Raw genomic sequence first — 16,257 nt, 5'->3', positions numbered from 1 at the left:
GAACGAAATTGACGTCACTCAGCTCTCTGTTATTGTTTTTGGACAGCCATAGCCATGATTATAGTTCTCACTAAATTGTATCAATCAGACTATAAATAGTATGCGCTTGGCGAAGTGGCTCACAACATTGCCATCCGGAAGTATAACGGACCAACACACAACTATGTGTAACCATGAACTTTTATAGTCTGGTTAATACAGTTTAGTGAGAATTACTCATAAACGCGGATGGCAAAAAAAAAACAGTAACAAAGTCTCGATTGACGTCAACTTCATTCTATCTATAGATAGAATGCGCTTGGCCAAGGAGTTCACAACATTGCCATCCGGAAGTATAACGGACCAACACACAAACTCTGTGTAACCATGAACTTTTATAGTCTGGTTAATACAGTTTAGTGAGAACAACTCACAAACGCGGATGGCAAAAACAATAACAAAGGCCTGAGTGACGTCATCTGCATACTATCTATAGTCTGGTTAATACAGTTTAGTGAGAATTACTCATAAACGTGGATGGTAAAAACAATAACAAAGTCTCGATTGACGTCAACTTCATTCTATCTATAGTCTGGTTAATAATGTTTAGTGAAAATTACTCATAAACGCGGATGGCAAAAAAAACAATAACAAAGGCGTCTTACGTCAACTTTATACTATCTATAAACATTAAAATTCAAGAAGCTTTGTCCTACGTTATGTATCCGGATGGCGGATGATATGAGTATTTTACAGAAAGAAAAAAAAAAGAATAACAACAACAACAAAACCAAATGGTAAACACCGAACTCGTCATCAACGAAATCGATAACTGACGACTGACGACTGTGTGTTGTCTCGCCCAGAAGTATCTACAGCTGTCAAGTCAACTGAGTCAACCAACCAGAGCCCGAAAATGGCTGATGCAATCTCTCGCGCTCTGAGCGATGTAAACAATGTGTGTTTTGTTGGTGAAACGTAAAACATTAAGACCCGGAGTTACTTTATGGTAAAAGAAATTTAATACTTAAGTTCATCTGCCAGTGGAAAGGTAGAATATTATTTTAAATCGATTAATAAGCTTAAAAATATGAAGAAATGAACTTATCACGAAAATAATTCTCCTGACCTGATGGGAAACTGGGTCAAAATAAGTGCAACGCGAAAAGCGATCTGATTGGTTAAGTACTTTGACCTAGATGGGTGTAAACGAGGATTTTGATTTCTCAATGAAAATGGCAATATTCCCATTCCCTTTTACAGTATTGGGACTACAGCATTGTCATGATGTTGATCAACTACGATTAGTGTTGTTTTATGTCTACAAAAAATGAAAATCTTCATTTAAATCTTAAATCATAAGCGTTTCTGTTTTTCCTGGTAACGCAAAAGTAAACACAAGTCAGGGAAATGAATGTTCTCCTATGCGGTGTCGATTCAAATTTTCACCACGCTATTTTTGACAATGTCAAATAGAAAATATTTTTTAAAACGTAATTAAAAGCTATCATTTTAAGATTTTTAGATGTGGAAAAAATATTAAATAATTCAAATATGGTTTTCTCACCTGAATATAGTAACAATTTATCATAGATTTATTTTGTATTATGTGGTATTCCTTTATAGGACGTAGACAACATGATATCACCCAGTACTTCTGGGTGATGTGCATAAAATAGAGAATCGACTACAAATTTGTTTCTAGTTAACTTCGAATATAGCTCGTTCCAAAATACAGGTGGTGGATACCGTCCATGTTATTATTATTATTATTATTATTATTATTATTATTATTATTATTATTATTATTATTATTATTATTATTATTATTATTATTATTATTATTATTATTATTATTATTATTAGTAGTATTATTATCATCATCATTGTCGTTATCATTATTATTATATTATTATATATTATTATTATTATATTATTATTTATTATTATTATTATTATTATTATTTATTATTGTTATTATTATTATTTATTATTATTTATTATTATTATTATTATTATTATTATTATATTATTATTATTATATTATTATTATTATCATTATTATTATTATCATCATTATCATCATTGTCGTTATCATTATTATTATTTTTATTTTTATTATTTCTCTTATACCATAGAAAACAATAATTTGTCACGTAATTTTGCATGCAGTCTTGGGATTTATTTGTTCTCTCGAATCTTATATTTTACATGGATCGTTTAATCGAAAAATCTTTCTTTTTTTTTTTTTTGTGACAGTAGCACACATTTTGGGTACCTAATTCTAAGGATGTGAATGAACAATTGTGAACCAGCAACTGTGTTTAGTATGTAGGAGACTGAGTTGATTCGTATTTCAATAAACCCCCCGCACACACACACACACACGAACACATAACTCTCCCCCTCCCTTTTTAACACACACAACTCCCTATTTACACAAACACACACACACACACACACACACACACACACGCACTCAATCCCCCAAACAAATTAAAATATAGAAGGAACGAAGTTGACGTCACTCAGCCATAATTATGAGTAGTGCTCACTAGATGGTATTAATCAGACTTTTAACGTTGAAGGTAACATTTGTTTTGTGTGTTTATACGTTATAAGCGACTGGGGATGTTTTGAGTATCTGTCATAAATGCATAGCATCAGTATAGGTAGTATGCGCTTGGTTTAGAAGCTCACAACATTGTCATCCGGAAGTTTAACGGATCAACACACAAAACTATGTGTAACCTGGTAGGTTTGTAGTCTGGTTAATACAGTTAAGTGATAATTCCTCAAAAACGTGGATGGCAAAAGCTGTCTATTAAATTGATGCTATGCGTTTATCAAAATCTCACATCATTCACCATCCGGAAATATATGTGTAGCCTTAAATGTTTATAATTTGAGTAATAAAATCTAGTGAGAACTATTCATAAAAATGGACGGATAAAAACAACAGCAAAGAGCTGAGTGACTTCGTCAATTTCGTTCTATCTATAGATAGTATGCGCTTGGCTAAGAAGCTCACAACATTGCCATCTGGAAGTATAACGGACCAACACACAAAACTATGTGTAACCATGAACTTTTATAGTCTGGCTCATCGTGGCATGGCTACGGGTTCATACAGTTTAATGAGAATTAATCAGAAACGTGGATGGCAAAAAAAAAAAAACAAACCCAATAACAAAGACCTTAAAATTCAATCTATCTATAATAATAAATAGACTCGTAAGGCTACAGTCAACAAATCGGTTGTCATTGACGTATCTTAGAAGTTAGAATGGGTGTGGATAAATAAAGGGGAAAAAATCCATATAAAATATGTGAACGAATTATGAAAAGAAAAAAAAAGAAAAACTAACGGAGGGGTCAGGAGGTGAGTGGGGTGGGAGGGGAGGAAGGGGGGGGGGAGTTTAGTGAATGAGAATATCCTTTTTTTAATGAATGGATATGAGCGGATGTTGACTGAATGAAATGAAATGAAATGAAATGAAATGAATGGGTGAATGTAATGTATGAATGGAAGACGCTTCTGCTAGCCAGGTATGGTGGAAAAGGTCATGAACCTAAAACTTTTTGTTGACCTCGTAATGTTATGAGTTTATATATATATATATATATATATATATATATATATATATATATATATATATATATATATATATATATATATATATATATATATATATATATATATATACGCATAGTGCGAATTGATTAGGCTACTATTTCAGGTCTCGGAATCCTCATCGTAAGATTTGTTTTTATTTGTTGTTATTTAGTTGTTTTTTGGGGGTTTTTTTTTGTTTTTTGTTAATTTGGGGGGGGGGGGGGGTTGTCGTTTTTTTGTTTGTTTGTTGTTTTTTGTTTTTTGTTTGTTTGTTTTTTTTTGTTTTTTTTTTTTGTGTTTGTTGGTTTTGATTTTGTTGTTTTCTTTTTGTTTTGTTTTGTTTTTTGTTTGTTTGTTTGTTTGTTATTTTTGATTGTTTTTATTTGTTGGTTGTTGTTTTTAAAAAATTTTGTTCTGTTTTTTATTACTATTTTTTTTTTTCTAATGATAATCAGCGACGGAGTGTAAACAACATTATAACCTTTTACAAAAGTAACCAGCCGGTATTGATAATTCTTGCTCAAATAACCGTGTCGGGATGAGAGTTGTGCACCCGACTCGTGTAATAATTAAGAATTTAAAATTTTTTATTTTTTAAATAATTAATCTATCATAATGCATTTCCGGGTGTTTGTTTGGTTATTGCTTTTTATCTTCTTTTTTTTTTTAATGATGGTAAGCGACAGACAACCTCTTTTCCCGAGTGCTCTAAGTGTAGTGAATGGTTTTCAGTTTTTATTCGAAGTCATCATCGCATGAAGAAAAAAAAATAATAAAAAGAAAAGAGAAACCCCATGATGGCTTACCGAGTGCAGAATATCCTGCCTGCCTTGTCATTTACAAGCGCGCCGCTTTGAGTTTGAGTTCCTTATAGATAGAATGACGTTGACGTCACTCGGGCTTTTGTTATTGTTGTTTTGCCATCCGCGTTTATGAGTATTTCTCACTAAACTGTATTAACCAGACAATAAACGTTTAATGTTACACATAGTTTTATGTGTTGGTCCGTTAAACTTCCGGATGACAATGTTGTGAGCTTCTTAGCCAAGCGCACACTATCTATAGGTAGTATGCGCTTGGCTAAGAGGCTCATAACATTGCCATCCGGAAGTATAACGGACCAACACACAAAACTCTGTGTAACCATGAAATTTTATAGTCTGGTTCATTCAGTTTAGTGAGAAGTACTAATAAGCGTGGATGGCAAAAAAACAATAACAAAGGCCTGAGTGACGTCATCTGCATACTATCTATAGAAGAAACCAAAATTGACATCGCTCAGCTATTTGTTATTGTGTTTAGCCCGCTATGATTAGTTCTCACTTAATTCTATCAATCAGACTATAAACGTTCATGGTTACGAACAGTTTTGTGTTTTGGTATTATATACCCGTGGGTGTCATGAGTATTTTGCAAACATAGTATCGCTTGAGTATATGCATTATAGATAGTATGCGCTTGGCTCAGAAGTTCACAACATTGCCATCCGGAAGTATAACGGACCAACACAGAAAACTATGCGTAACCATGAACTTTTATAGTCTGGTTCATACCGTTTAGTGAGAATTACTCATAAACTGGATGGCAAAAAACAATAACAAAGACTTGAGTGACGTCATCTTCGTTCTATCTATTGAGTTGTTTTTTAGGTTTTTTTTTCTTTTTTTGTTATTTTTGTTGTTGTTGTTGTTGTTGTTGTTGTTGTTTTGTTTGTTTATGTTGCTTATTTATTTGTTTGTCGTTGGTTTTTTTGGGTTATTTTGTTGTTTTTGTTTGTTTTTTATTAGTGACAAAATAATAACAACAGGGACGGGAATCACACTGGCCGCTACACGCTCCTATCATCTAAGCATTCGCATGAACTCAAAAAAGAAATAAGTTTAAAATGGAGCTTTCATATAGCGCAATATCCACTAAACGTACTCAAAGCGCTTTACATAGGATTCCTGACCAACAGCAACACGTATAACATGGAGAACGAGACATGAGGCCCATTAGGCGATAATACAATTTTATTTCCGACAGAGACAACGCTGTTAACGGCGAGTTACTCATTTTACACCTGAGTACGGTGACGCTGAATGTGAGTAAGGAGTCTTTTCCAAGGGACTGAACTATGCGCAGAGGGAGGCTCGAACCCATGCATGACCTTCCGATCCGAAAGGGAATGTCATACCACATGACCACGTAGATGCACAATGTAAGCACGTACCACCGTTGTGAGGCAATGGATCACAGTAGTTTCATAGAAGCCTCTGAAGACAACACTGGCGTACTCTGGGGAAAAAAAAACCAAACATATTTTAAAATTTGGCCAGAAATCTCGTCCTTCAAATATCGATCGATTTAAATGACCCTCATCTTGGTAACAACAACAATTCTCAAACCTGGGACTTCGCGAAGTCCCAGGTTTGAGAATTTTTGTTGTTGCCAAGATGAGGGTCATTTAAATCGATCGATATTTGAAGGACGAGTTTTCTGGCCAAATTTTAAAATATGGGTTTTTCCAGAGTAGGTACGACAGAACAGTCGGCGAGGTGTAGCTACTTCAAGTGATTCTTGATGCTACATACAGTAAAGGCAACCAGAGATACCCATGTTAAGTGTTGTGCTCGGATGAGTATCAAGTAGGCTACAATTTCTTGTCAAGTAGAAGAGACCCTTGTCTCCATGTCGCGGTGCGACGTGACGCAAGTTTCGCGCCACAAACTGTAAACATAATGTTTAGGTAAAATACTCACAACATCCGCCAGCCACATACAATGTACCAACGCACGCAATTAGGTGTATGCAACCTATAACGTTTATTTATATAGTCTGATTGATACAATACTTTAGAGAGAACTCACCAGCTAGCGGGCTGTATTAAAAACAATAACAAAGAACTGAGTGACGTCAACTTCTTTCCTTCTATTATGTACCACAAAAAAAAAAAATAATAATAATAATAATAATAACGATGGCTACGATAATAGTCTGATTGATCGTCGCCATCGTTAACTTATTGCCTGACACGAGAACCAACCATAACTTATAGTTTGACGTCATTTTTAGGTTTTAGCACCGTCTAGTGAGCTGTCTTAAGTAGTGCTCAAGGAAACAAGTGATCCCAATGGTTGAACTGATGAATACACACGGCTTGTTTTCTTTTGTGGCCCAAGACGTGTCTTTTGACGTAAATTTTTGGTCAGTGTCAGCGTAGCCATCGTTAACATAATATAGCCTGACACTAGAACCGTAGCCATCGTTATCATATAGCCTGACCGTGGCCTTCGTAAAGTCATAGCCTGACACTGACCAAAAAATGACGTCAAAATGCCAGTCTTTTGCCACAAAAGAAAACAAATCGTGAGTTGTATTCAATAGTTCAACCAATGAAATAACTTGTTTCCATGAGCTCTACTAACAACAACTCACTAGGCGGTGCAAAAACCAAATAATGACGTCAAACTGCCAGTCCTTTTGGATTTCAGTATCAGGCTATAATATAGATAGAATGCGCTTGGCCAAGGAGTTCACAACATTGCCATCCGGAAGTATAACGGACCAACACACAAACTCTGTGTAACCATGAACGTTTATAGTCAGGTTAATACAGTTTAGTGAGAACAACTCACAAACGCGGATGGCAAAAACAATAACAAAGGCCTGAGTGACGTCATCTTCGAACTATCTATAACGATGGCTACACTGGAATCAACCATAACTTATAGTTTGACGTCATTTTTAGGTTTTAGCACCGTCTAGTGAGCTGTATTAAGTAGAGCTCATGGAAACAAGTGATCCCATTGGTTGAACTATTTAACACAGCTCACGGTTTGTTTTCTTTTGTGGCAAAAGACTTGTCTTTTGACGTCATTTTTTGGTCAGTGTCAGGCTATAACTTAACGATGGCTACGGTGTCAGGCCATGAGTTTACGAAGGCCACGGATTGATACAGTTTAGTGAGTACTAATCAAAAACATTGATTGGCTGAAAACAATAACAAAGACCTGAGTGACGTCAACTTCGTTCTATCTCTATTGGGATACAAGGCCCGGATGTATTAATTCTTGTGAAGAGTCACTGATCAAGGGACTGAATCACGCCCCAAACGCATTCACTCAATAGTTTGTAAACAACCAGCGAAAGTAGGAACGAACATGACGTCAATCAGCTCTTTGTTATTGTTTTTAGCCATCCATTTTTATGAATAGTTCGCACTAAATTCTTTCAATCAGACCATAAACGTTCAAGGTTACACCTGGTGTTCTATGTGCTCGTACATTTTATCCGGTTGGCGGATGTTGTGAATATTTCAGCTAAAGGCACAATATCAATGCTTGATTGAGTGGGCAGAGGATGTCTCACAAATCTCCTGTTTAAATAGTATGCGCTTGGCTTAGAATCTCACAACATTGCCATCCGGAAGTATAACGGACCAACACACAAAACTCCGCGTAACCATGTAGGCTTTTATAGTCTGGATAATACAGTTAGGTGAGAATTTCTCATAAACGAGTTTTATTCAAGCGACTTGCGGGCTATTGTTTTGGTAATGTAGTAGTAGTTGTCGTTGTTGTTGTAGTAGTAGTAGGAGTAGTAGTAGTAGTAGTAGTAGTAGTAGTAGTAGTAGTAGTAGCAATAGTAGTAGTAAAAGTAATTTTAGTAGTAGTAGTAGTAGTAGTAGTAGTAGTAGTAGTAGTAGTAGTAGTAGTAGTAGTAGTAGTAGTAGTAGCAATAGTAGTAGTAAAAGTAATTTTAGTAGTAGTAGTAGTAGTAGTAGTAGTAGTAGTAGTAGTAGTAGTATAGTAGTAGTAGTAAAGTAATTGTAGTAGTAAGTAGTAGTAGTAGTAGTAGTAGTAGTAGTAGTAGTAGTAGTAGCAATAGTAGTAGTAAAAGTAATTTTAGTAGTAGTAGTAGTAGTAGTAGTAGTAGTAGTAGTAGTAGTAGTAGTAGTAGTAGTAGTAGTAGTAGTTAGCAATAGTAGTAGTAAAAGTAATTTTAGTATTAGTAGTAGTAGTAGTAGTAGTAGTAGTAGTAGTAGTAGTAGTAGTAGTAGTAGTAGTAGTAGTAGTAGTAGTAGTAGTAGTAATAGCAATAGTAGTAGTAAAAGTAGTAGTAGTAGTAGTAGTAGTAGTAGTAGTAGTAGTAGTAGTAGTAGTAGTAGTAGTAGTAGTAGTAGCAGTAGTAGTAAAATGTGGTCTTATGATATTACACTCGCTTTTGGATAGGAAGGTCCTGGGTTCAAGTCTTGCTCGGCTCATATTTCAGTCCTTGAGAAAGGCTCATTACCCACATTCTCTCACCGTACTCTGGTATAGAACGAGTACCGTGCCGTTAACAGCGTTGTCTCTGTCGGAAAAATTGTAATATCGCCCAAGAGGCGTCATGTCTCTTTCTACATTTTACGTGACGTTGTTGGCCAGTGGACATTGCGCTATATATAAAAGTTCAAATAGTAGTAGTAGTAGTAGTAGTAGTAGTAGTAGTAGTAGTAGCAGCAGCAGCAGCAGCAACAGTAGTAGTTTAGTAGCAGTAGTAGTAGTAGTAGTAATAGTAGTAGTAGTAGTAGTAGTAGTAGTAGTAGTAGTAGTAGTAGTAGTAGTAGTAGTAGTAGTAGTAGTAGTAGTAGTAGTAGTAGTAGTAGTAGTAGCAGCAGCAGCAGCAGCAACAGTAGTAGTTTAGTAGCAGTAGTAGTAGTAGTAATAGTAGTAGTAGTAGTAGTAGTAGTAGTAGTAGTAGTAGTAGTAGTAGTAGTAGTAGTAGTAGTAATGGTAACAAAAAATCAAGCGGTACATGGGTTTTCCTTCAAATTTAGACTTGTATCCGTGACATGAGTAGCGATTACTCGCCCAGCTCTGAGTTGTCGGTGTTGTTGGTGGTGGCCGTTGGCTCAAAACATTACATTACACACTAGGCTCGAGACAGACTCGCTGAAGTCAGTGGGAATAAAATGGCTTCTACGGGGATCAAATCAAACCTTTATCCAACTGTACAACTCGCCGGTGATGGAAAACGACACCCTAAAGAAGAAGCTGATGATGATGTAAGACAGGATTTACTAGTAAGTGAAGTTGTTTACATAATTTTAATCTAAATTAAAAGTAAAGCTAATTTTACAAACATAAACAAAAGGGAGCACATGGTCTGCTAGTTTCCGTTCGATCGTCTGCTTGATGACGAAATCAGTTTTAGAGCTCGATCTCTATTATTGTCTCAACACTAACTACGCAGAACAGCTTGTCCCAAAGGGGGAATTTGGGATAATCTATTTTTAATTTGATTCTAACAGTTAATTTTAACTCTTGTTGGCTATTTCATGTTTGATTTAATAATGATTGATTGATAATAAAAATAAAAATGAATGTGTCTGAGTCTGAACCGAGAAGGGGTCGTCGATATTTTGCGTTCGTTTCGCCACGTCTTTGCCCTTGGTTACACGATCGTGCCAACAACGTTAAACGAGAGGAAGAAGAAAAACATCCTGACTGTTATTGTTATTGAGATGTTTTATTGTTTGTTAATTAAGGAACGTGTATGGTGTCAATCAAGAATCAAGTCTTGGGTTATGATATGACCGATATTTTTTCGCGCCACCATTGTTTGTCGTCTAGACTAGAAGAATTAGAGTTAGAGCGAGCGAGCCTCCGCCAAGTGCCTGTATCTAGTAGTCAATCTTTACTTGTTATTTTTCAGTGTGTCCCTTTATGAATTTTATCATATGCTACAGCTTATATTTAGGCTTAAAATCTAATCTGATTTATGAGTATGACAGAGTATAAGTATAGCTCTTTGTTGACTCTGGGCATAATATTGTTACGAATGGCCCGTTTTGGCCAGGGAGACCAAGATTTTGGCTTCCCGACGTCAAACCGTATTTTCCGTTATGAAACTGTTTCTTTCTGTTTAAGAGGCGAGTTTTTTTCTTCTATTCATTTTTTACTTGATTGTTTTTTTTTGTGGGTTTTTTTTTTTGTTTTGTTTTTTTTTTTGCTAATTTTAAAAAGCGTTTTCATATAATTATTAGGCACCTCCAATAAATTAATCATTTAGCCTTTATATGGCCTGTTGAGAGTTGCCAACTGAACACAGGTTCAAGTCACTACAGCGGGTGGTTGGATGGGAGCATCACCTTTGAATCATATACCTATGATGTTCGCATGGGTGTACGATCCGATAGTGATGTCGTTTCTTCTTCTCTTTACTAGCCTATCCTGCTTCTTTGGTTTGTGATTGTATTTTTGACAGGGGATATTTTTTTTCCTGTAAATCTTCTGCCTGTTTGTTCTTGGTTATTTATAATTTACTTATGATATCTTTAGGTTATGATTTTGATTTACATTTGTACTATTTTTGTTAGATTGCTTGTTTTTTTGTTTCAGCGGTCTCTCATATAACCTCAATTGTGTTGGAAGAGACCTAAAGCAACAAACAAACAAACAAGTCACTACACAAAAGTACAGTACAATTAAAGAACAAGACTCTTCTTCGTTTCTGAATGGATTTGTTTATCAAAAAAAACATTTAATCCTCTCTTAAAATAGTTTAGTGAAAGTAATTTGATGCAGACGAGGACTCAGAAAATAGGTCTATTTCTTTTTTGGGATGAGTTGTTGATGATGGTACTTCATCGATCATATGATAATTTATGATGGTTGTTTATTGAATTATACTGGTCAGTTATAGACCTTCGTAACTCTCAACCTGATTGATAAAATTAGTTAATCATAATTGGTATTTGAGTAATTGTCAAAAAAAATTAATAAATGTGATTTTAAAAAGAACAAATTTTTCTGCTTGTTTTGTTGAATATAATCTTAGTGGTGTGAGCCTATTAATTAGTACTTTTAATAACATACTTCACGTAATGCAATAATTGGCTTCTCTTGACTTACTTGACTTAGATGCCTTTCGCGTCTCGACCGAAAGATCGGGTCGCCTTGGCTGTTTCCAGTATTTCCTGTGTGAGGTGTCTCCAATATTGCCGGTCCTCTGCTAGGGTTCTCAGATTTTCAAGGTCCCCTGCCGTTATGAGACTAATGCTTTGTCCAAGTGTTGTGACGTTTTTGTTTAGGATCACAGGGAGTGTTGTGATCGGTCTTCCCCTGAAAAGGTTCCCGTGTTTTTGGAAGTATCCCGACATGGCTTGGTTAGCTGGTATGTTTTTGTCCCTGCGTAGTATGTGACCGAAAAGTTGACATCGTTGTTGTAAAATGTCAAGGGAGATTGGTCTTTCTTTTGTGATCTTATAGAGTGATTCATTTGAGATCTTTTTGGGGGCTTCTCTTATGAAGTGAAATACAGTGCTCACATTTATGAACATGACTCGAATATCCCTTATATAATTTTGTTAGAAGTGTCTAGGGAGACCATTTTTGGCTTCCCGGCTTAAAACCGTATTTTTTGTTTATGAAACTGTTTCTTTCTGTTTAAGAGGCTAGTATTTTTTTTTTCTTCTATTTAAAGAGCTTTGACATATTATCATGCACCCCAAATCATTACACACAACACACACGGTATTGTGCATCAGGGTGTCCCGATTTAGCTCTTTGAAAAGTTGGCTGCTGTGCATATACTACCTTAAACTGCTGCTCTGGGTGGGGCTCCTGACCTCCCATAGTGGGCAGGGAGGTACATACTGTGTCTTCTATCCCCTTATATCTATTTTCCAACATGCTTTCTGTCTTTGTCTTGGAATGAGATTACTTGGTTTTGTCCTGGCTGTGAGGGAAACAGTCAAATGCATAGTTATTGTTTTGGGAGATTATATTTTTTTCCTTGTAAATCATCTCTCTGTTATGTATTATTATATTTGTTATTTTTAATGTATAATGTAAGCATTTGAGTGTATTCCTCTTTGTTGGATTTTGTGCTTGTGTCCGGATGAGACTTATTATAGGTGATCTCAAACTAAGTACATTGGTGGTATGTTCTTGGATTCTACATCTGATCCCTATTTGTTCCTAGTTCCCCTTTTGTCTTACTTTTTCTTGGGTGCTTTAATTGTAATTCCAGAACTTTTTACTATCCCATTTTCTTCCTTTTTACTGGCGCTGATATAACCTAAATGTGTTGCAAGCGCCGTAAAACCCTTAAAAACATAAAACTGCTGCTCCATTAGACCAAAATTATTTTACTTTTACATCTTTGCATAACATAGCTATGGTTCATTCATTTAGTTATCAGGTAGTTTATAGCGTAATATTCACTATATGTGCTGAATCTGAAAACACTTTACTCGGGGTCGCCGGCCAACAGCAACACTTAAACTACATATAAGACAAGACGTGACATCTGTTCGGCGATAAGTACTCATTTTTTTTTACTGAGACGACACTGTTTAGGCTAGGAGCTCATTTAACACTTGAGTACAGTGAGTCTTTTCCAAGGACTAAACTATGCATGGCTCTAGCGGGATTCGAACCCTGAACCTTCCGATCCGAGGAAATGTATCATACCACATAGCCACGCATCAAATTGCTATTTATAGTGACAAAATGATAATCCAATGATTTACGATTTGAATGTTGTCACATTTGTCACAGTCCATCCTTATCAATCTTATGAATAATTCATGAGCTAGTTCACAATCTTGGATGTCATCTCTTATTCATGTCAAATATTAATTGGCTTATTGTTTGAAATGCATTGAACAGCGAACCCAGCACACAGATGTATTTAGATTGAGGTGTGAAATTAAAGGAATACAAAACAAAAACCCCCAACAAACCCTTGTGTAGCTATTGATGCGATGCATTTATTGAAATATACTCACAACGTCCGCCAACCTGAGATAACAAACATAACAACACACAAAACTATATATATATGTGTAGCCGTAACCATTTATAGTCTGATCTATACAGTTTAATGAGAATAATAATAATGATGATAATAATAATATAATGTTGGCTAAAAGCAATAAAAATAACAAAAATCAGCTAAGTGACATCAATTTCTTTCCTTCTATTGTGAAGTGCTAATTTCCTGGACTAAGTCAGGATGTAAATGTCGAGCATTTGCCCAAATTAATTATTTTAATGCTTTTGAAGTTTTCTATTTATGTGTAGTGAAGTAGTGAAGACATTATTGTTCACTGAGCATCTCTGATAGTTTGTCTTAATAAGCGCATTTTTCTGCGAAGCTGCCTGTCCCTGATTTACATTGTTATAATAATGATAATATAATGTTTCTGTTCCTTTGTCAACTAAATTAAGAAAATATTTTATTGGAAATAAAGTAAAACAATAGCTTTGTGTCTTTGGCATTAATATTAAGCTGTATATGTGTCCTTAAACTTTCATTGGTGATTATGAAATTGTCTAAGTGATGAAAACAAAAGAACTTTTTTTTAGGGTAAATATGAGATGAATGAAGTAAGTAGATTTTGTTGAAAGATGTTATAATCAAAACAAAACCTGTTTTTTTACGAATTAGCCACATAATCAGGTGATGTGATCTGTCGTGGAACAAGCAGGCCTTTTCGGTTCTATTACCAGACCTGTTTACTTGAAATTGGAAGAAGAAAAAAAATTGTAGATTATGGGGTAATAACACAGTAGATGAAATGTTATACTAAAAATTACCAGTTTGTCCTCAATACAGTAAAAACTTTGAACTCCATTTTATATAATATGAATATACTAGTTCTGACACCAGAGCATCGTTTTTTATTGAATTAGAAATCTTTAAGTAGGAAATATTCGTCGTAGTATTAGTAGTAGTAGGTAGATCTGTATTACATCGAAAATTATAGGCTCTAATGAGGTCTTTTGAAAGAGCGGAAAATAGAAAATAAAAATAGGTTGTTACCACAGTAACTTCACCCCTACATGGGTAACTTAGTAGCAATGAAGAACACAGCGATTGCATACAACCCAGTTAAATTAGAGTGCGACCACAATAAATACATGGGTATCTTAATAGCAAGAACACAGCCATTGCATACAACCTCGTTAAAGTGTAGTTAGTGTGGAAGCAGGATTCCCCTGTCTCTTTTCTCCATAATTAAATTGATGCTTATATATTTGTTTATTGGCAAACAAAAAACATTTACAAGGGTTGTCATAACATGTCTTTGGGTTTGTTTTTTGGGTTGGTTTGACTTGACTACTTTATGATTTACATGATCCAGGATGTTTAAATTACGGTGTTAGCAGATCTGCCGACCACGAAGAAAAATTCGTAGAGTAAGACATTCTGGCTCCACTTTCAGGATTTCATCAGCATCTCTTAGTCGTCAAGGCTTATTGAAAATGTAGGGTTGTGCCAGAGTGTATTATTTCAAGGCTTTTGAATTTAATTAAAAAAAAAAATTTTTGTCATTGTGATGGTGGTTAATTGTTGATCTATAAAGTGAACTATAGTGACTTCCATTTTTATCTCCTAAAAATTACTTCTTTTTTTTTTCTTCCATTTTCAAATAGCAGGTCGTCTGTGTAAGATAGCCCAGTATGGTTGTTTTGACTTTCCTAATCAAGGGTTGTTTGTGTCTCTAAAACATTGTTATGGTGGGACCAGTAATGGCTACGTGTCATTCAATACATTTAATGGTTGGCCTACCATTTCTACAAAGAGAGACTGTGTTTACACGTATTAGGTTCTCTGTCTGACGGATTGAAATACCTCCTAACTCTCGAGAGTGGTTAGGCCCACTGTAACAGGTGATAATGGATATATATTTATATTTATACATATATACATAAACTTAGTTTTTAATAAATTGCTGAGATGACAAACTGCCTGACAGACGAGTCTCTGAGCTCTTGCCAAGGTTTATGTTACAACAGCAATGTTCAATAAATAGATGGGATGGTTTTTGTTTTTGTTTCTCATGATATTATGAGCAAACACTTCATACAGTTCACATTTCCCCATTATATTGTGACAAAGTTTCTCATGTTTTACTTTCCCTTCCCTGTGTAGTCGAGATGTCCAATCTTGTTGTCCCCAGACAACCCCCCGGGGGGGGGGGGGAAGTCACGTGACACTTTGTTGTTTTAACAAAAATGAGTTTTCACTCTTCTTTTATGCGCTGAGCCCAGTAGTATTTGTAGTATGAACAATTCCGCAAGTGATTTTTTTTTTTCACCAAAGATTTATAGATCTCAAATTAGTTGATGATTTGTGGTTCAGATACAGTTCCCACATTTCTGTCGACTGATTTGTCAAGTATTCAAGCAATTTACACAAGGCTAACGGGAACGGTCTATGACATGTGGGTTGTCATTTTTTTTTATTTTTAAATTAAAAAAAAAAAGTTACTCGTTACCTATCCGGCTGGCAGAATTGCTATTTCACACTGTTACACGATGTCAACGGCAATCTTTCTATAGATAGTATGCGCTTGGCTTAGAAGCTCATAACATTGCCATCCGGAAGTATAGCGGACCAACACACAAAACTATATGTAACCATGAACTTCTATAGTCTGGTTAATACAGTTTAGTGAGAATCAGTCACAAACGCGGATGGCAAAATACAATAACAAAGGCTTGAATGACGTCATTTTCATTCTATCTATACACAATGGTCTACTTCTCTTATTCTAAGGTCATAAATTTTGTAATAATGTCACATTGATGATTTGGCCATTTTGCAGTTCTAAGCAGTTTTGCTAAGTGAACTTGATCATATAATAATAATAATATCAAGCGTCATTGTCATCTACGTGACTTTTC

The 16,257-nt window shown here is 35.2% G+C and overlaps 1 protein-coding gene across 2 annotated transcripts in view; it reads left to right on the top strand.

The window, feature by feature from the left end:
- The first annotated feature begins 9,427 nt into the window (after positions 1-9,427).
- Positions 9,428-16,257, top strand: part of LOC144978007 (sodium- and chloride-dependent glycine transporter 1-like) — a 102,744-nt gene continuing 95,914 nt past the window's right edge. Inside the window, exons 1-2 of one of the 2 annotated variants that reach the window (XR_013646450.1) lie at positions 9,501-9,641; positions 10,960-11,020. Coding sequence is in view for 1 of the 2 variants with exons in the window: in XM_078923431.1 (XP_078779557.1) it covers positions 9,531-9,641 (111 nt within the window). In the remaining variant the exon portion in view is untranslated. Of the gene's footprint in view, positions 9,642-10,959; positions 11,021-16,257 lie in introns of those variants that run through there. The other variant, XM_078923431.1, reaches the window with a different exon arrangement.

The sequence above is a fragment of the Berghia stephanieae genome, chromosome 8 (genome assembly GCF_034508935.2).
Source record: "Berghia stephanieae isolate SIO BIC M18660-M18661 chromosome 8, UCSD_Bste_1.3, whole genome shotgun sequence".
NCBI classification, from domain to species: domain Eukaryota; kingdom Metazoa; phylum Mollusca; class Gastropoda; order Nudibranchia; family Aeolidiidae; genus Berghia; species Berghia stephanieae.
This window is presented reverse-complemented; position numbering and strand designations above follow the sequence as displayed.